This window comes from Pteropus alecto, unplaced genomic scaffold, assembly GCF_000325575.1.
Source record: "Pteropus alecto unplaced genomic scaffold, ASM32557v1 scaffold49, whole genome shotgun sequence".
Classification (NCBI taxonomy): Eukaryota; Metazoa; Chordata; class Mammalia; order Chiroptera; family Pteropodidae; genus Pteropus; species Pteropus alecto.
In genome coordinates this window covers 2635404-2656931 of record NW_006443131.1, presented here as the reverse complement: position 1 = coordinate 2656931, position 21528 = coordinate 2635404, and the positions used below count along the sequence as shown (strand labels likewise).

General features: G+C 45.4%; 1 protein-coding gene and 1 pseudogene across 3 annotated transcripts in view; both read right to left on the bottom strand.

Annotated features, from left to right (window-relative positions):
• GATAD2B (GATA zinc finger domain containing 2B) overlaps positions 1–21528 on the bottom strand; it is a 63458-nt gene that overhangs the window by 604 nt on the left and 41326 nt on the right. For 2 of the 3 annotated variants that reach the window (XM_006923585.3, XM_025040882.1), the window contains exons 2-10: positions 10494–10829; positions 6518–6647; positions 4909–5040; positions 4468–4599; positions 3624–3794; positions 2825–3140; positions 1604–1806; positions 576–686; positions 300–417 (exon numbers count right to left, since the gene is read on the bottom strand). In XM_006923585.3, the coding sequence (XP_006923647.1) occupies positions 300–417; positions 576–686; positions 1604–1806; positions 2825–3140; positions 3624–3794; positions 4468–4599; positions 4909–5040; positions 6518–6647; positions 10494–10828 (1648 nt within the window). In that variant the 5' untranslated portion in view covers position 10829. The remainder of the gene's footprint in view (positions 1–299; positions 418–575; positions 687–1603; positions 1807–2824; positions 3141–3623; positions 3795–4467; positions 4600–4908; positions 5041–6517; positions 6648–10493; positions 10830–21528) is intronic. The other variant, XM_015598367.2, reaches the window with a different exon arrangement.
• On the bottom strand, positions 5490–5608 carry LOC112472168 (annotated as a pseudogene).

Sequence of the window (21528 nt, the reverse complement as noted above, 5' to 3'; positions counted from 1 at the left end):
TCTGGCCAGAGCCACCTGCTGGTCTGATCGGTAACTACACGCCCACCAAAGGGGGAGTTATTAGACGTTAACTTCCCGATAGCAGGGACCGTGCCATTTTCACTACCAAAACCCAAGTGCACTGCGTCTGGCACGAAATATGAACTCAGCAAATACTTGACAGTAACGAGAGTGAAAGCAACAGAACCTAAAGAAAGATCTGGAAACAAGAGAAGGGACGAGCCGCCTAGAGAGGCAGCGAAGAACTGAGTGTGAAAGAGCTGGACCCCGAGAGAAGCTCTCAGGGCCGCACCCCTTACCTGGCATGCCGAGGAGGCCACCTGGCACAGACAGCTGGGGTGCCTGTGCGAAGTTGGAAAGCATGGAACGGGCAGATGTGGGCATGCCACGCTGGAGGCTGCTTTGGGGCTGTGGTGCCTGCAGTGACGGAGAGAGAGGTCATCACGACCTGCCACGACGGGCTTTGAGGGTGGTAAGGGTACGGGGGGTGGGGGAGCAGATGCGCAGCATGATTCCCTTAGAAGAAAACACAAGTTGGGACAAATGGCTGACGGGCCCGCGAGAGAACTGCTCACCTGCCGAAGCGTGTGATGTCTCATTATGGTCTCCTGTTTACTGACACTGGACACAGCGGGGGCCGTGGTGGGGGAGAGGGCTGCCTGCTGCTGTAGCCGCTGTTCGATCTCCTGTTGGGAGTCATCAGGTCAAGGTGGGCGGGGCAGCCCCCAATTTCCTAACCAGAAAACCTAGGTGTCTTCTTATCGCTAATGCTGCCGGCTAGTTGGAGGGACATGGAAGAGGCAAGAGAGTACGGTGGGGTAGGTGCACCGACGACTCTGGGCACAAGCAGCCAACACGCTTCACCGAATAAGGGGTCCCTCCCTCCAGGAAAGCTGTGGGGCATGTCTTTGAGAGTGGCTGGAGAGAGCTGGGGAGTGGCAATGAGCTGATCGATATAATGAAGGCTGATGAGTTACTGAGATTTTATTTTTGATTCCCATCTACCCATTTTCCAGAAGGTTCGTGATGCTACTCAAAGGAGTCTGATGGGTGATGTGGTAGAAAATGGGACAGAGGAAAAGGACTTGAGCCTCCTCCCAACACACCCACTGTGCGAGACCGTCCCACTGCGTTGAGGCCACAGGAGGCGCCCACACACCAGCGCCACCGCTTTTTTTCTCGCCACCCTCCCCTTTCTCTGTCGTCTCTTTGTCAAATATGAACTGCAAATAACTGCTTCTCTCAAAGAGATTTCCGATACAAATACAAATCCTTCCCAACAAAACGCGTTTGTTTGAAGAGGAAATGCAGTCAAGTAGAGGGGCTGCTTCTGTGCTACTAGGGAAAGCCACGCGTCTCGGCCTCTGCCCTTGTCCCTTAATCTCAGCCATTCGGTATCACTCACTGCTCCCACCCATCAGAAGCCATTGACCGGAAACAGAAGACATAAGGATGAGAAGAAAAACGGAGACCCAGGCCTGTGGGTTCCAGGAGCCCAGACCCTCAGACTGCGGGGATCACAGACACAGCTGCTCTGGCCCAGAAGTGCGCCCGCTGGGGGACGCCCGCCTGGGCGGAGGCAGCGAGAGGCCAGGCGTCTCACCTGCTCCTGCTGCAGAGCTTTCACGAACGCGTTTTTCAGCCGGTTGGTGTGCTCGGCCTTGAGAGCCTTCTTCTGGTTGGAGGTCATGCATTGCTCGCGCAGAATCTTAACGCTCTTCTCCTGCTTCCAGTGAGGGGTGAAATCCGTGCGGCACTGGGCACAAACAAAGGGTTCGACCCGCAGGAGTGAGGCACAGCTTTTGCCTAGATGCCAACAGAAAGAATCGTCAGTGCCTCCGCGTTCCCTCCCTCGCCTGCTTCTCTTCATCAGACGACTCTACTCCCAGGAGTGCACTGCGCTGAGCTCAGAAAGAGACCACAGAAAGCATGCCCCGTCGTGCACGGGGTACTTTTACTCCCTTTGGTCGTACCAGCATTACTTTAGTGAATTCAGACAGTACGCCCTTTGCAAATGAGGAAACTAAGTCTAAGAAGCACAACTCCTGAATGACGACGCTGGGACAGGAACCCAGGTGTTCAGATTTCCTGCTGTATCCCAACGAGAAGAAAATGTGTGTCGATTCAGAGTCGGAGTCACCTCACTCAGCCACCACCATGCTTCCTGGCACCTCTACCTCAGAGTACACTTACCCTTGTCACACGTCTGTAATTTTAGTTACCAGTGCCTACGTCACTCACTTCGTGACCCGTTTCTAGCCGATACTGAGCCCTCTAGGCACTTTACTGCCGGGTGTCCCCCTAAGTTCGTATGTTTGCAAATCCAGACTTAATACCTCTGTTAGTACAGACTGCACGGTGTTACTACTTTACAGTCTGGTTCAGTGCTGGTTTACCAGCTTTCATGTGGTCAGAGTTATCTACGTCAGTATGTCTGTGTTCTCAACTAGAAGCACTCCAATGGCAGGGGCTGAATATAACAAAGCAGCACAATGTCCCATAAACACTGACATTAAAAATAAGTGATCCCGTCATTAAATTATGCATGTGTCATGCCAGGCACCCTTTAAAAGAATTAAATGATATACTGCAAAAAATACACAAGATACACGACAAAAGCCTTAAGCCTAAAATATACAGAGACACACAAAGGCTTTTCTGATATGTTGCTCCCACAGAGCCTCTGAAAAAGGAATGGGAGGTCGCTCGGCACCAGTAAGAAGAGGCTGTTTAAGATGACGCGGTACCCTGTGTTACTCTGCTCACGTCAATCGGGCTTGGCAACCTCTTCTCTAGAAAGACTGACCAGAAGAATCGGTCTTACCTTGGCTGTCGATGACACTCTGTACGACTTCTTCCAAGCCTACCATGTAGATGAACTCGCTATTGGCCGCACTAGGCAGGAAGTGGAGCAAGGGAGCGGGAGGTTTAGGGGGTGGAATCTCCAGGAGTGTCTTTTCCAGCTGTTTGCGAAGAGCCAGTTTGGCTGCGGCCTGTGAGTTGGCAGCATCGGTCATGGCGCTGGGGCTAGGAAGTGGTGAGGACACTCTGTTCACGGTCCCTGGCTGGATATGGGAGGCGAGGTTCATATAGATGGCAGAAGATGTTGTCCGCTGACAGGGAACAGAAGAACTTGACTGCTGAAACAGAGCAAGTACGGGGGTTGGTGATGGCATGTGGAAGAAAGGACCAACTCTTGCCTTCGGGGCAGAGAAGACTGTTTGGTCCTGGTCTGGACCACTTAGCTCCCCCAAAACTCAGAAAAAGACAGGAGGCGTGCAACCTCACGGGGGAACGCTGGTGGCTACGAGCTGTGACGGCCGAGAGCAAAGTCCCAGTCGGCGCTGCCTGTCATATGCCCCACGCCCCTTGTGCCCTGGCCCCGCCCCCTCTCTTCTAGGTGGGTTTCAGCTCACTGCTGCTCTGCCGCATAACCTCCCTTCCCCACTGCTACTTTCATGCGATTCCTCGATGCTTCTGGTTTGGGGACAGCTGTCCCAGCTCCACCAAAATTATCCTTTTTGTCTTAGAGTTTCTCTTTGTCCGAAAACGTAAAATCTACGGTCCTTTCAACAAGGAAAGGAAATAAAAAGATTTCCGTTTCCAAACCGGGGCTCTCTTACCGGTTGGTAATTGATGGCGGGATTCATATTGGGTGTTGTGGTGCGTACGAGGCCGGGCTTAGGCGGGCCCCGCTGACCCTGGAGCTGGGCTGGGTTTGGGGCAATCACACGCTGAGACATCAGCATGTGTGGGAGGGTGGTATTGGTCGCTGAGCGGATGACGCTGTGACCCTAAAGGGGAAGAAAAGAACAAGTCATAGGTAGTAAAATGCCCCACAAAATGCTCAAGGGAAAACACTACCTGTAACACACAGCCGAGTAGAAGCTCAGAAACACAGACAGACTTGGTGATTATCTAATGACCTCTGAGAAATCTACCATCACCGCAAACCCTTATTCGTGGCCAGGAATTCCCGGCTTTTGTGGTATCGGCTACCTAACCGTACATGGGAAAGGGCTAAGCTGGAAACCTTCCCCAGAGAAGAGAAACTACAGTGGAAAGAAGAGGGTTATTCATCCTTCTGTTGCAGACTAAATCATGCCATAAAGCAAGGGTCCCCAAACCGCCGGGCCACGGACTGGTACTGGCCCATGGCCTGTTAGGAACTGGGCTGCACAGCAGCAGGTGAGCGGCGGGTGAGCTGGCGAAGCTGTAACTGTATCTGCAGCCGCTCCCCAGCGCCAGCATCACCGCCTCAGCTCCGCCTCAGCTCCAGATCATCGGGCATTAGATGCTCTGTATTCCCCGGTGCCAAAAAGGTTGGGGACCTACAGGACTATCTCATATCTGCAGTAATAACACCTCTATCGTGGCCGGATCCTTCTGTAACCTTTACCCAAGCCCTAAAACAAAGAAGGGATAAGCTGGGCCCTCGGACACTGAGACCCACCACAGGTCACATACCTGTAACGTTCTCAGATTCTGAGGCTCGACCCCTTGGGCACCCGGCCGGGAGGGGAGCTTGGATAGGCCCTGCTGCCCCACGTGGGCCGGTGATGGCTGAACAATAGACGCCGCGTTCTGTACAACTGGAGTCTGCGGGGGGAAGAGCAGAAAATCAGACAGCAGAAAAGCTAACGATCAGAGGTAGGAATCTGGTACGTTTCTATACTTTCAAAATTCTTTGTCAGTGTGAAGCTCCTACTGACCAGGAGGAAAAAGGAGAAAAATAGAATCAAGGTTTTCTTGATTAAGGCCTAAGGTTAAAAAAAAAAGCACTCTTCCTAAACTTAAAAACTATGGGAGGACAGAATAAGAAGCCACCCAGCTGGGCCCATGGGGGCAGCCCCCTTTCCGGCCCGGTCCCCTCCTGTCCCCTGGTCCCTTGCTGCTGGGCCGCAGTACCTTCTGGACCACGTTCTCCTTCTGCAGCTGGCTCTGTCTCAGCTTCTTTAACAGCACCAGTCGGGCTTCCTCCAGTCGCAGCTCGTCCCTCAGCTGCTTGATGAGCTGCTGCCGCTCCTCGATGCCTTTCCCCTAAGGACACATGGAGACTGTCAGCTACAGCAGCAGGGCCCAGCGTCCCCTCCTGCAAGATGAGCCCTTCTTTAAGGTCTGAAACCCTCATCTTCCTCAAAAAGCAGAAGTGTCGACGGGACTGTTATCTCTGTGTCCTTGGGGCCTGGCACAGGGCCTGGTATTCAGTAGGCGCAGTAAGTCCTCACTGAACATCATTAATAGGTTCTTGGAAACTATGACTTTAAGCTAAGTGACACATAATGAAACCAATTTTATCACAGGTTAATTGCTATAAACAAGAGTTAGGTCCTCATGGCATATTTCTGGTTACAAAAGCACTGCCAAACTTCTAAATAAAAACCAAAACATTTTTCTTTACTTTTTTTTTTTTTTTTAAAGGTGAGGCAACCCTTGGTTGACCTCACAGATTGCAAGGACCTTGTCAGCTTATAATCCCTTATTTTTTACGCCTACAGCACCTGGTCTTCCTAGGTGGTCTCCCATCCAAGTACTGACCAGGCCCGACCGTGCTTAGCTTCTGAGATCAGACGGGATCGGGCTTGTTCAGGGTAGCATGGCCATAGACCCAAAACATTTCTAATATTAAACACTGAAATAGATGTGAGCTATGTATACATTTAAGAAAAATTAAGAAAAACAAGTAAGGTAATTATTTTTCAACCGGCTTGTTCCAGTCCACGGTCACAAGAGCCTGGAGCGTCTCCTAGCAGCTCAGGGTGCACGGCGAGAGCCGGCCCTGCACAGTGGGACCCAGGCCCAGTCACGCTAGGATAATTCAGACACGCCAGTTAACCTCATGTGCACATCTCTGGGATGTGGGAGGAAATTGGAGGCCCTGAAGAAAACCCACACAGACATGGGGGGGCCAAGCAAACCCCACACAGACACTGGCCTCAGCCAGGAACTGATTTTTTTTTTTTCTCGTTAACACTGTAAGAAAACGACACTGAACAAAACAGCGTCATTCAAAGAACCTGCTGTCCTCAGAAATGCTCAGGGGACCGACCACACGCATGCCAGTCAGCCAGATTCCCGGCAAAATACAAGGGTGGCCGAAGGGAGACACCGCTTTCCCTTCAAATAATGCTAAATCTTTTAAAGCCGTGTTTCCTCTGGCTACAGATAAGAAACTAAGGAATCCCCCCATATTCTGAGACCCAGGATGGTGTAGGAGGTGTCTTTCCAGCCCAAAGTTCACTTCATGTGACCTGAATTATAAAGCTGTTTTCATTTTCCAGAAATAAAATATACTGACTGCTTTTCTAGACTATCTTTCTCCACTTGATTCTAACAGGGCGCGCCCTTGAGGCTGAGACTCATTTATCCAGTTTCATCAATGGGTAGTTATTTAGATCCAAAACGTAAACCATGAATGAAAACAACAGATGGGGGCTCTTACCGAATTCAACAGAAGCACGACAAACATTTTTCTCTCTTTCTTAGTATCTGTCTTCCCCCCCGGCTCCACCTTTACCTTGAACATCTCTAAGTTGGCTGCTTTGAGTCTTTCTTCCATTCGGGAGCTGGAACGGGGACTGGAAGCCTCATTATCAGACAAAACAATGATGTCTGGGGAGGGAGTTAGCCTTCCTCGGTCTGGCTCACTAGACAAGATAAGGAAAAAATTAAGGTATTCCAACAGTGAAGGTTCACAGAAAAGTTTTAAGAAATTCTTTTCTACACTGGAAAAAGAAATCCAAGGGAACTTTTAGGTCTGTCTCAATTCACCCAAGGGAAGACAGAGAACTCAAATCCTATTAGGATAAAGAAGACACCAAGATGTAAGTGATGATAAAACCTCAGCAAAGATACTTTTCCTGTCTAAATTCCTCACAGAGGCGGTGGAGACAAAGACTGGTTTTACAAATGGAAATAAGAAATGAGCGTTCTTATTTCACTGATTTAAATCAAAATTCAAAATGTTTTCCCCACATCTCACTCTCCTTTAGGTTGTCTCATTAGTTACACAGGGGCTCGAGAAGAAAATGGCCAGCTTGACAGGGGACAGCAGGGCAAAGGCAGTGGAGCCCACCTGTCCAGCCCAGGTACAGATGATAAGGAGGCAGCTCATCGTACCGGCAACACGCGGTCCTGGCTCTCCGAGGGTTTACCAGGACGGAGGTTAATGGCAATTCCAGAGTCTACCCTGTGAAGAGCTAAGGCATGCGAAGGTCCAGCTGTCACTGGCTCGGGGGACCGGACAGCACCAAGCATAACACCCACGGCCTTCTGAAGGGCCGCAACTCCAGAACTCGACATACGGAGCTTACACCTACTTGCCAGAGTTCTACTAAGTACCTTCCCTCAGAAAGAAATGTCTAGAAACGACTCTGAGCCCCAAGTCTTCCAGACTGGCTGCCTGGTTATTAAACACCCCAGTTCTGTCTTTGTGGGGCTAGCCTCAAAGGAATCATACTCGTTTCCCTCAGATGATGAAAAATGGCACCCACCGCTTAAGACCTGGATGACAAGAATCCTGGAAATGCTGACCGAGGGTCTCAGATCGATGACCACATCTTCCTTTCCTCTAATTTCTGAACTCAAAGACGTCTTCCCAGACCCCACTTCGAGATCTCCACTGTGCTGTGGAATGTACAGGCCTAGAGCAATGTGCTCTTAGGTCTTATTTGAACATGCGGCTCGAGCTCTCACCACCCACAGCTCTTCAGTCCTGAGAGCCTCTTTCCCATGTCTCAGGGCTTCTTGTCCCAGCTGCTGTGGCACAGGTACCGTTTGAGCGAGGCACCCGGGATGGCTGGGACAGGCTTTTGATTTCTCAACTGAGTTACGAAAATCAACGAAATTTAGCTGAGAAAACGGAAGAAGGTGACAGGGTAATGGGAATGACTATTACGCTCGTGGACAGCTCTACAAGCTCGGGTCACAGGCAGCACGCTGATGACGCAGGGTTACAGGAAGAGCTGCTGCTACAGGGAGAGAAGAACCTTTCGCTCTCTAGCTCCAAGTTCCGACAGTAATGCTCAGGCCTAACAAAGCGGTTCACTTTTTGGTGACTTATTTCTCATTTCTATATTCCTTCATCCTCCATCGTCCCAACACTGACATGGGTGACCAATTCTGAGCTCTGCTAGATTTCAACTTCTACTTGATTCCCTAATATTTACACAAAAGATGTTTACATAATGTTCCACTCTGGTCCTGGCTGGATACGTGCATCACAGATTACTTCTAAGCTAAGGCAGTCTTCCTCGCTCAAACGAGTGCCACCTACTGCTTAGGGGCCGCACAGCAACAGGACAGGCAGAGATTCCTGGATGGAGATTTTGGAATTGATTGGCATTCATCAAGAAGTTGTATCTGAGAGCAACTCTAAATGATATTTTATTTCCAGATATAATCAAACCTACATTTGACAGCACAGGTAAGATAAAGCCCAAGTCAAGTTTAATTCCTCAAAAAAAAATTTTTTTTTCCACTTTGACCTGGAATTCTAACCTCATTTATCAAACTTTCCAGGGACAGAAATGATTCTGCTACTTTCTCCAACTTATATATATGATTTACAATATTTGGTGTTCTTAAGTATGAAACACTACCTGTCACGGAGACATTGAAAGCCGGGCTTGCTGCTCACATCACATTCGACTCAGACTGGCAGGTTCCCAGAAGCTATAGAATGCCTAACCCTCAACCCAGTAGTAAAAACAACAGAAAGAAAACTGCCATGTCTCTCTAGCATTCCGAAATCGAAGCAGTATTAGTTGCATGCACACCTTACTGCATAGATACATCTTGCCCCAATCATGGGGGAATAAAAAGATACTTAGGGAATTGTGATATGGTTATCATGTCAAAAGCTCTTCTTTCTGCTTCTTAAATTCTTTCTTCCTTTTATCCATATCAACGAAACCATTGTTCTCCTTGCTGAGCAATCTATCAATCTTATTCAGTCTTATAAGAAGCTTGAGGCTAAGTGCAAATCGCTGTCACGATATCTGATGAGAGGGAGGAAGAGAGACACAGGCCCAGAGGGCCTATTTTTGCCATGTGGAACGGGATCTAGATGGTTTGCATCGAGCCTCTCCTCCTGGAGACCACTGAAAACAATTCCCAGTTTCTAGAGGAGCAAGTTTCAGAAGTTCACCCCTCAAAATAAAATTAAAAGCAGTGGTAGGGTTTTCAGAGGAGCCTGACTTTTTAACACAGAATTCATCTGTGATAGCAGACAATTCCAATAACACCGAGGTCTTACCAAAATATGTAATATTGTTTCTGTGAAAAATGCATCTTCAGTTTTTCTGTGAAAAATGCATCTTCTGATTTGGGATATGAGGAATCCACCCAATATTTTTCCTCTTCTTCCTCCTCAATGAAGCAGTAGTACTCACTGGCTCCAGAAGGGAAAGGGGGTTCTGGGGGGCAATTGGGGTGCTCGGGTGCATGATCTCATTCACCTACTCTCTTTTTTCCCAAAGGATCTAAAGATTAATCTACTTTCATAATATTCTGCTGACACTACCTACAGCTTCCAAGAATTTTTTCCCTCACCCAGGACCACTAGGAAATTTATCTAAAATTTCCTAAGAGTTTCTAATACAACACCAAGAATTATGTTGCCTCACTGGGTGTTCTGGGTAAGGTGATAACCATTCCACCCTTCTTTTTCTTTCTGCATCGGTCTAGCTTAAAGACCCTACTGTGGATCAGCTCGAAGACAAAGTCAGAAGGCCAGCTGGAGGGCAACCGGACACTGAAGAGTAATTCGCAAACTGAATGTTCTTAAAACTACGGTTTGTCTACACTGTGATTCACTGTCAAGGTAGGCTCTGCCTCTAGCCAGTTCTAGGTACCTCTTCTGTGTGCTCTGTAGTTTCAAGTACTCGAGAAGACACCAGAAAAAAGGCCTGTGAAAACTGATGTTGCACGTGAGAGAGCACAAGCATGAGTGCACACGTGCGAGCGCACGTGTACGCACATGTGGAGGGTGGGGGAAGTGGCACGGATGAAGCAGGGAGGCACAGAGTCACCCCGCGAAGATAACGTCCTTGTCCATAAAAGAAAAGACGGCCCCGGATTTCTGGATGTAACAAAAGCTGGGACTCCAAAGTAAACAGATCCAGAAACTCATGGGATGATCTGAAGACCAGGCTGTTTTTCCTCTTAAAATGGCCGTAAGATTAGAGTGAAAGTGTATATTAACTCACTTTTAACTGGGGTATCAGCTCTATAGTGCCTCCTTTATCCAGAAATGACCACTTTGTCTAAAGAGTGAGAACTACGATTTTCTGTATGCTAAGCAAATTTTTGAGGCACCTAGTTTCATTTGGAAACGCGAGGAATTCAGGGTCAATTAAGATGGCACAGATACGACTTCTTTTAAGAAACTTAAGGATGAAAACCACCCTGCTCTCCCTGGAATTCATCCCACTCCCATGGGCTTATAGCTGATGAGACGACCCCGCCCACAGAGGCAGCTGACCCGGCCATACCTCCGCCTGGCGCTCATATCCACGGGCTCGTCACTGATGTTCTCTTTGCCTGGCCTTCCAGCAGTCCTGCTGTCGCCGTGAGGCCTGAGATTCCCGTTGAGTTTCTCTTCATAGCCCTTGACACCACTGCCATCCTGTTTAGTGGGTAACTCATGCGGCACCTCGAGATTTGCCAAATCCTTCCGCTTGAGCAACGCCAACATTTTCAGACGCTCCATAGCCTCGTGCCCCTCCATTTTGAGTCGCTTGGCCAGGACGTCATCTCGCTCGTCCGCTGGGTCCAAGCTCCGCTTCAATAGATTCAGGCGAAGAGCATCTTCCGTCATTCTGTCCATCCTGTGGAAAGAAGTCAGATCAGAGCTGAGGCCCTTAAAGACAGAAGAAGGGAGTAAAGGTATTAAGAAGATGGAAGTTCAAAGTTAACTCAGCTAACCTCCTACCTGGTATCTTCCTAGAAACTAAAGAAACTACAAATACTCTCCAGTCACTGAGGCCCAAACTGCACGCCTGAAACTCGGCACCACACTCATCTGGACAGTCCATTAAGAGCCGACATCTCAAAAAAGAAACCTTGTTTTGTGCATGCATGCTCGGAGTCAGATGCTTTGATTTTAGCTCTCATTCCAAATTTGTCTCCTGGAAAAGACTCTTATGAATAGGAAGTTCCTCAGGTCACATACACGGACCTTAAATTCGCCTATCTTATGAATGGAGAAACATGAGTAAGATGCATTAGACAAAATGTCTCTAACAGGAAGCCTCAGTTGTCTGGATACAGCAAGTATCAGAGGAGCCTATTGTTAACTGCCCTCAATTCCATACAGACATAGATTCAATACCATAAGATACTTGGCTTTGTTTAATGAAGAACTCAGGTGCTTAGGCTGATAACAGGTTAGTATTTTCTCTACTCATGCAGCAAAATTATTAAAGGCGAGCTAATTATCATTTGCCCTTCTTTGATTTTTTTTTACACTAACGAAATCTAGATGCAGAATTTCTCCAGCACTTTCAGACCCAGGGCTGTTCCCTGGAAGGAAACAGCCAGGAGGCACTGCAAAGACAAAATTCTGAGTCATAGTAACGTAGGTCTGAACTGCTACTTACTTCTATAAGGCCAAACAGTCAATGTTACTTTATCTCCCTGTCTCAATTTCATCTGTAAAAGAGGGCACTTAGATGGTGCTAAACAAAATTTAATTTCTATACCCTTGGGCTATGACTTCCATACCTAAGATATGAGATAAGGCCCGCTAATTCAAACACTCAACTAGTAAGACAGAGGAGACTACCCATGTTAATTGGTGCTCCTGCAAAGAAAAATATGCAAGTGCTTGAGGCATCTTCCTGCACTGCAGAGTAAAATAACAGCTATTCGATTCTTTTCTGGTTATAATGAAGAAAAAGAGTAACCAACAAAAAAATTTCCAATAAAAAGAAACAGACCTTTTGGAAACCAGAGAAGTCAGAACCCAAATCTCTGAAATTTGGGGGTAATGTTTCTTAATTCTCTTTTTTAAAGGCCAGATTTATGGATATATAATTCACATATCATACAGTTCACCTAAAGTGTATAATTCAATGGTTTTTAGTATATTCACAGTTAAACATCATCACGATCGACATTTTAGAACATTTTCATCATCTCCTCCCTAAAAATCCCATGCTCATTAGCTGTTTTCCTCCCTCCCCCCACCCCATGCCTGTCCATCACAGATTTACTTCCTGTCTCTAAATCTGCTCATTCTGAACTTTTTATATAAGTGAAATCATATGTAGTCTTTTGTGACTGGCTTTTTTCACTTAGCATTATGTCTTTAAAGGTTCATTCATGTTGTAACATGTCATTACTTCTTATCTCTTTATGGATGAATGATATTCCACTGCGTGAATATCTATTTTGTTTTTCCATTTATCAACTGATGGATGTTTGTTTCCTCCCACCCCCCACTTTTTGCTATTATGAATAACGCTGCTGGGAATTTTGTGTACAAGGTTTTGAGCAGCATGTGTTTTCAATTCTCTTGGGCATATACCTAGAAGCAGAATTCCTGTCGTGACTGCTTTCCACAGTGGCTGCACCATTTTACGCTGCCACCAGCAGTGCCCAAGGGCTCCCATTTCTCTGTTCTCTTAGCTCTCTTTTTACAGTTTCAGATATGAGGCATATTACATATCATAGAAAAACATTCTTAAGTTACGGGTCTCTGGAAGATTTATTCTGACATGTGTTACTTCTGAAGTGGTTTACCTCTGAAAAGTACCCCCAGATGGAGTGACTGGAGAGCTGAATGTCACATAGAACACCAAAAGCCTAAGCCCCACTGCACAGTGACAGTGTCCTGGGCAACTTGATCAGCACCTTATGTTGAGAGCACAACTGAGAATACTGTGGGGAGGTGTGGAGGATGGGAAGAGTGTGTCATTCAACTAATTATGCACCTAGATGCAAAAAAAAACTTCAGGAAAGTACACAGCAAGATATAGAAATGTAAATTAATACAGTTCAGTGTTCTAAGCTTTGAGATAAATTATATTCGCGAGCACTGAAAATCTATGACAAAAACTCAATAACCCAGAGCTAAATGGAGTTTGGGATGCTATCATTATCTTGGCTTCGTGAACAGTTATACAAACAAGTGAAAGCAGTTCAAATAATCCCCCTTATTATACTACAAAGACGCAGATACCCTGAAAGTTTGGAGAAACCAGAACCAGACAGTTGAATGCCTAAGGTAAGTAATCTTTCCCAAGCGATGGCTTAACAACTCTGACCAAATTTTCCTTGCCCAGTTTTTTTTTTAATTGAGGTAACAGTGGTCTATGACATTCCATAACTCGTGTGTACAACGTCCGTATCCACTACAGCGCGCTCACCACCCCATGTCTCGTTTTCACCCGTCACCATGCCATGGCTCCCTTTACTCACTTCGCCCTCCCCCATCCCTCTGCTAGCCACCGGCCTGCTGTCTGTATCTAGGGGTTAGATTTTGTTTTGTCTGTTGTTTATCTTCTACACACGAGTGAGATCATAGGGTGTCTGTCTTTGTCTGCTTCCCTCAGCATTAACACCCTCGTGGTCCGTCCACCTGTTGCGAACCCCTTGCCCACTCTGGGCCTTACAGACCTACCAGCCCCGACTGCACGCGCTCATAGCTACGCCTGCCGCAAAACCCAGGAGAACACGAATCCATCCTGGAAACGTCACGCCAAGTAGGCCAGACACAGAAGGACAGACATTTTACGGTTTCACTCACATGAGGTACCCAGAACAGGCAAATTCCCAGAAACCGAAAGTAGAGGTTGCCAGCAGCTGAGGTGGTGGGGAGCCTGTGCGGGGTATTATTTAATGGGAACAGAGTCCCTGGGATGAAGAAAAAGTTCTTAAAATAGACAGGGGTAATGGTTGTGTAACACTGTAAATGTACTTAAAGCTGCTGAACTATACACTTAAAACGGTAAATTTTACGTTACGTATATTTTGCCACAATAAAAAAATTTCTTAAAAATTCGATGTAAGAGAGCCTGATTAAAAATGGCACAATCTTTTTGAGATTATAGAAATGTTTTAAAACTGGGCTGTGGTGATAGCTAGCTGCACAACTCTATAAATTTACCGAAAAATAAAAAATAAAATCACTGAATCGTACACCTACATTATACTCCAATAAAGCTGTAAAATATTCAACGTAAACTTGTCACACATAAATTCCTCTCAAAAACAAAACAAAACAAAACTTCTGTAAAATGACTGGTGTTATGTTGCCTTTTAAGGCCTAACCAATCTTCTTTGTTTCTTCTGGGCTGCTAATAACAACTAATATTTCTTAGTTACTTAAAAGCCAAACATGCTACTAGCCACTTTGTCATGTATATTTATTTAAATTTCCTCAACAAGTTACTAAGAGGTAGTATCCCTACTTTACAGGTTGGGACAAGTGTCAAATCAAGAATCCCAAGACTGCAAAGTTTTAGACAGTGAATCTGGAATTCCAACACTGGTCTAGCTCACTTCAAAAATCTGACACAGTACGTCTCCCAGCTCAAAGTTAGATTAGCTTAAGAAGCGGTGTTGTATATTCACGTGTTTACACATCCATCCATTCCCCCCACCACCACCCCAAATATTAAGTGTATATTATGTGCCACGTTCAGGGTTTGAGGTGTGAGGAATAAAGGTAAAAAAAGACTCAGTTACTGTCCTTTAACAATTTCATTCCGACAGGAGACAGGTGTGCATATAACTTAAATACACACTCGGATGTTCACATGAGCTAATTCTCCTGCTGTCCTATATCCTGCTTTTCTTCCTCATATTTCAGTGAAGAGAATTCAATTCATCCAGAGGCAAAAACTAGAAGCCTGGGAATCATCCTTGATTGTTCCTGACTCTTAAATCTAAGTTACCAAGTCCAATCAATTCTACTCTCTTCCTCTGAATGTGAAAGAGAAAATACGTAGCCCCAGCCCCGCTGTGACAGGGAAGGCAGCTTACAGACACAGCAGGCCCTGGGTGGTGGAGCACTGAGATGCGAGCTAATTACAGATAACTACCCTAAAGCCAGGCTCTGGATCCCCCTGACGTAGGCCAGTACACTCCCTTAATGTCTTAGCCAGTGTGAGCTGGGTTTTCTGCTACCTAAACTGAAAACACCCTAACAGAAAACTGTTAGAAATGCCAACGTGAAATCAAGGTGAAGATATCCTTTAAACAGGTGCACGTGCGGCAAACACACAAAAGAGCCAGAGCTGGAGACAGATAAATACTTGAACAGGTAAAGGAGGTAACCGAAGGGAATGTATGGGGATGAGAGAAACTACCCAGAAAAAAAAATGAAACACAGAAACAAAAGAGCCAAGGACAGATCCTTGGGCAATACGTATATTTAAGGGCTGGCTGTTCAGAGAACCGGGGGATGAGGAGAGCATGACATGTCGACAAGTTAGTTTCAAGAGTAGTTAACTGTGTCTGACAATTACAGCAGAAAGTGCCCAGCTTTAAATTTACTGCTGACTTGTAAAAACGAGAACGACCAGAAGGTAACACACGTGCTGGTCGGGTTTCAATCACTGCCAAAAACCAGTCTTTTCTGCAAACCAAAATCCGGGTCTGCAGGAAGGACTCAGAGGGTGCTGAGAGGGAAGAGAACGGAGGGAGAGAGACTGAGCAAAATGAATGAACATCTACCAAGTGCCGGCTACTTACCAGGCGATGTACAAGGTGCTCTGTATCTGTTCTCTCATTTAGCACATCGGAAGATTAACAGAAAAACTGAAATTGTCAGCAAAGTTAAAAAACCTCCAATTCTCAAAAATGATGAAATGTAAGTCTATAATAATTTACCATGACTTTAAAAGTTTAAAGTAGCAATAGTCTCAAAGATCATGGTACTTCATGAAGAGTTTTCAGTATTTATACTGAACAAGACGCAACAGTCCTTACAAAGCAAAACAGTATTTCTTAAACATAAAAAATACATTTTAAAGGAGTATTTTGGTTTCAAAATTCTAAGCGGCAATGAAAGCATTTTCTTTTAAAAAAAATTCTAAGAAAATTAATAAGCAAAAAAATATTTTCGTTTCTTGTTTCCACTATTTTTTCTTACTGATGATCTCTGTCCCTCTGACCCAGCCTCCAAACGGTTGCAATATACAGCTGAGAATTTCGCTGCTGAAGAAACTGCATGTGCTCTTTATGGTGAAATATTTTAGCATGGAGATAAGCACGGAGGATAATGAAAGTCAAATCTTAATATTCTGTCCCTATTGTATGTTTTAATGTGACTTTTTATTTTGGAATAATTACACATTCTTATGAAGTTTCAAGAAATAACACAGAAAGATCCCATGTACCTTCACCTAGCTTCCCCCGATGGCAACACCTTGCAAAACGAGCACGTGATGCCACAGCCGAGGCATCGACAGTGATGTAGCTGATCGTGTGGATTCGGTTCCACACAACTGCGCCACATTCGTGGGTGCGCACACCCAGCGCGGTGAAGCTCCAGAACGCTTCCGTCGCCTCGAGGATCCCTCACGTCGCCCTTTTGTAGCTGTACCCACCCCTTCCCCACAGCCACCCAAGCACACCCCAAACTTCGGTGGTCACTGATCTGTTTTCCATATTTAAAATCTTCTCTTTTCAAAAACATACAATCGGAAGCGTGGACAGCGCGCGATGCTGGAATGCCCTTCCCGGGGCCCAGGCCAGGGCGCCCCGCTCCACGGCCGGACGCGCCGTGTCTCCTCGCCTGCCGAGGGACGGGTGGTGGCGTCTAGTTTTTTGCTATAACAAATAAAGCTACTAGAAACATCCACATACAAGTTTCTGTAGGAACATAAGTTTTCGTTTATCTGGGATAAATGCCCAAGAGTACGACTGCCGCGTCACATGAAAAAGGAATGTTTATTTTTACGAGAAGCTGCCGATCAGTTGTCCAGAGTGGTCACACCACCGGATAGTTCTCCGGGCGATGTTTGAGAAATCCCGTTTCTTCCTATCCTCACTAGCATTTGTTGTTGTCGTCATTCTTTTTTATTTAAGCCATTCTGATAGATGTGTTGTGGTATTTCACTGCGGTTTTAATTTCCATTTCCCTAATGGCTAATGATGTTGAACATCTTTTTGTGCTTATTGCCATCTGCAAATCCTCTTTTGTGAAATTTCTGTTCGTGTCTTTTGCGCATTTCTTTTTTTTTTTACTCTTGAGTTTTGAGAGTTCTTTACATATTCTAGACCCTAGTCATTTGTCATATATGTGGCGGCTTCCTATTTTTAGTGAAATTAAGCAATACAGATGCAGTTGAAACACCCTGTGTAAGTTCACTCCAGACTATTCTCTACCTTCTCTACTCCTTCCTTCCCAGAGAAAGGCATTATGACGACTGTTACGATTATGTTACGATTCTCATGAACTTTTTATAAATTTTATATATATCCAAAAGAATATGCAGTATAGTTTGTGTATTTTTGTATATTACACTTAAAAAAGTAGCTCTTACACATATCCCTTTTTATTTTGCTTTTCAATGTTTAATTTTTCAATGTTTAAAATTTATCCAAATAAATGCAGGAAGCTCTAGTTCATTTGTTTTAACCGGTATGTAGAACTCCACAGCAAAAACACACAATTTAATAATCCATTCTCCGTTTCAATGTTTAGGCAATTTGTAGATGTTAAAACCAAAGCTACGAGCTCCACTTCCAGCCAAGATGATGTAACATGATGTACCCTCTCGCCTGAAGTAACAACAAAAGAACCCCAGACAAAATACATGAAACAAGGGTCTCAAGACAGTAGACATTAGGGAACGAAGGACAGTGATCCCAGAGGAACAAGAGACAAACGAAGAGAGCTCTATGACTGCCCCGTTAATCGCCTTGAGAGTTTCTAGGACACTGTGTGGGGAGGAGAAGATGCGGTGGACCCAGGCAGACTCCTGAGCTGGAGAGATGGAGGTGAGGTCACTGTGAGACCGAGGCGGCTAGGGTCCAGAAAGGACAGAGTGCCGCAGACGAGAGCGTGCGGAGAGATGGCTATAATGAGACAGACAGATAAGAAGTGTGGAAGAGCACGCGGAAAGACTGGAAGCCTCCTAAACTGCTAATGAGAATGGAAAATGGAAAAGAGCTTGGCAGTCCCTCACAAAGTGAAACAGAGTCACCCTACGACCCAGCGATTCCATTGCTAGATATATACCCAAGAGAACTGAAAACATTATCTCTACACAAAAATTTGTACATGAGTGTTCATAGCAGCACTATTCATAATATCCAAAAAGTGGAAATGACCCAAATGTCCCCAACTGATGAAAAGATAAACAAACGTGGCACTTCCACACAATGGTATACAGCAATAAAAAGTAATGAAGTACTGGTATGTGTTATAACATAGATGAAACTTGAAAACACTGTGCTAAGTGAACAAGTCAGCCATAAAAAGCATATACTGTACGGGTCCATTTACATGAAAAGTCCAGAAAAGGCCTGGAATAGAATGGAAACAGAAAGTAGGTTAGTGGTTGCCTAGAACTGAACAGGGGGTAAAATGGGGAATGACGACTAATGGGTAGGGGGTTTCTCTCTGGGGAGATGAAAGCACTCTCATCTTAGACTGTGGTGACAGCTGCACACCTGCGAGCACACGCAGACCAGAGAACTGTGTACTTCGAGTGGGTGAATTTTACTGTGTGCAAAATATATCTCGATACAGATGCTAAAAAGAATACAATGGAAGATCGATATTATAGAAAAAAAGATTAGTGAACTAGAAGACAGCAGACATACCAACAAAAATTATCTAAAATCAAAGATGAAAAAGGCAACAACCAATAAGAGCACCAGGGGACCAGGGAACAAACTGAAGCAGCCTAATGTACAGATAACTGAAGCATCTCAAAAAAGAGGGGGAGAGCAGGTAGAAAAAATATATGAAAAATGGCCAAAATGAATAAACCATGAGAACTATAAACCTATAAATCCAAGAAGCTTAAGAAACAAAGCACGAGAAACAAAGAAAACTATACCAAGACATGTCATAATGAAATTGCTTGAACTACAAAGTCTTAAAAGCTGCTGGGGCACGCAAGCGACGTGTTATGTGAAGATGAGAATAACACATCATATTTTCTGTTGGAAACAGTGCAAAAGAGAAGACGGCAACATCTTTCAAATACCGAAAAAGAAAACCTGACTACCTACAATACCATACTTGTCAAAATATATCTTTTAAAAACAAAGGTGAAATAAGGACCTTTTCAGTCATTTTAACTTCCTTTACCAATCTTCTTTACAATATTTATATCTTAAAAGTTCCTCCAATTATGGCCGCAAAGTTTATTTTGTGTGTCATTAATATGGAAACATCAAATTTCTGGTTATTTGCCTGGAACATTTTTCCATTCTTAACTTTTAAACTTCTGTGTCTTTTTGACAGCATCAATCCAAATTTGTTTTTCCATTCAGTCTGATAATCTGTTTCTTCAGCTGGCTAGTTTAGTTCATTTACATTTATTATGATGATTACTAATATATTGGTTTTATTTATATCATCTTCTGTTCATTCTACTATCTTACTTGTTCTGTACTTTCTCAGTCTGACTTATTTCACTTAGCATAATGCCCTCAAGGTCCATCCATGTTGCCACAAATGGCAAGATTTCCTTCTTTTCTTTATGGCACGCGTGTGCGTGCGTGTGTGCGTGTGTGCGTGTGTGCGTGTGTGCGTGCGTGCGTCTATTTTCTTCACTCATTCATCCATCAATGGACACTTAGGTTGCTTGCATGTCTTGGCTATTTTAAACAATGTAGTAATAAACTTGGGAGTACATGTATCTTTGAGTTAGTATTTTCATTTTCTTCAGATAAATACCCAGAAGAGGAAATACTGGATCATATGGTAGTTCTATCTTCAATCTTTTGAGGATCCCCCATACTGTTTTCCACAGTGGCTGCACCACTTTACATTCCAACCGACAGTACGCAAATGTTCCCTTCTGTCCACATCCTTGCCAACACTTATTTCTTGTCTTTTTGATAACAGCAATTCTAACAGGTGTGAGGTGGTATCCCATCATGGTTTTGATTCACAGGTCCCTGATGACTAGCGGTGTTGAGCACCTTTTCACATGCCTGTCGGCCACCTGTACATCTTCATGACCATTTGTTCTTACACTCCTGCACGAGCTTCTTCTCATCTTCCTAACTGTAGGTGTGCCCTTGGGCTCAATCTTGTACCTTTTCTTCATCTGCACTAACTCCCTACATAATCTCACCTATTCCTATGGCTTTATTTAGCATCTTAATGCTAATCCCCAAATTTATGTTCCCAGCCCTCGTCTCCTTATATTCTCTCTCTATATTCAGCTGCCTAACTGATACCTCCATCTGAGTGTCTAACAGGCATTTAATGAACTTACGTCCAAAGCCGAATTCTTGAACTCCTCGGATAAAAACCTTCTCCTCCCGTAGTGTCCCCCACCTCAGTAAATGACACTGCCATTCAACCAGCTGCTCAGAACCAAACACTCTGGAGTCCTTCCTGGTTCCTCTTCCTCACGCCAGACACGCATTCCATCTGTGAATTCTGTCAGCGCTCCCTTCCAAATGTATGTTAAATCTGAGCCCTCATCACAGCTCTCAGGTGATCAGCCCAGTCCCAGCTGTCATCATCTCCCGCCAAGACTCGCGCGATTCTTTTTCACTTTGTTTCTACTCTTGCCCCCTCCTCCTTCAGTCTCTGGAGACTGAAGCCAGAGTGATCGTTCTAAAATTTAAGTGAGATCATATCGACGCCTTTGCTCAAAACGCTTTCATGGCATCTGTGGTGGTTTACAAAGACTGTCTCCCCAGATTCTCTGAAACCCCTCAATCAGGAGCAGGAGGTAACTGTGCCACCATCCCTGGAAGCTGGGCGGCTCCGTGACCGCTCCCAGTAGTGGAGAACAGCGGAAGTGGTGCTGGGTGACTTCTGCCTCTGGATCCTAAAACTCAATGTAACTTCTGCCCTGTCCACTGAACACTGAAGTCTGGAGCCCTGAACTGCTTTCTGAGAAGTGCAGCTGTCCTGAGGCCACCATGCTGTGAAGAAGCAAAGCCTCGGAGAGAGGTCACCTGTGGACACTTCAGACGCTGGCCTACTCTTTACCACAGCCCAGGCACCTCAGACATGTCAGTGAACGAGCCCCGAGCTGACTCCAGCCCCCCCGTGAACACATCTTCCCAGCTCCTGCATCTTCTTAACTGCACCCCCAGACACGGTGAAGCAGAAAGCCGTCATCACTGTGCCCAATTTAAAATACTTCCTGACTGACAGAACCCAAGAGCATAATAAAATAGCTGCTTTAAATCACTAAACTTGGGGGTCATCTGTTACAGCAGAATAGCGTTCCAAGTCTCCACCACAGTCCACAAGGCCCTACATAATCTGGCCCATGGCAGGGTAACTTTCCGCCTCCCGTCACCCTCCCACTGCACTTTCCAGTCACTTCTGCCTCCTTGTTCTCCCAGGAGCCACAGGGCTGGCTGGCTCGCCTC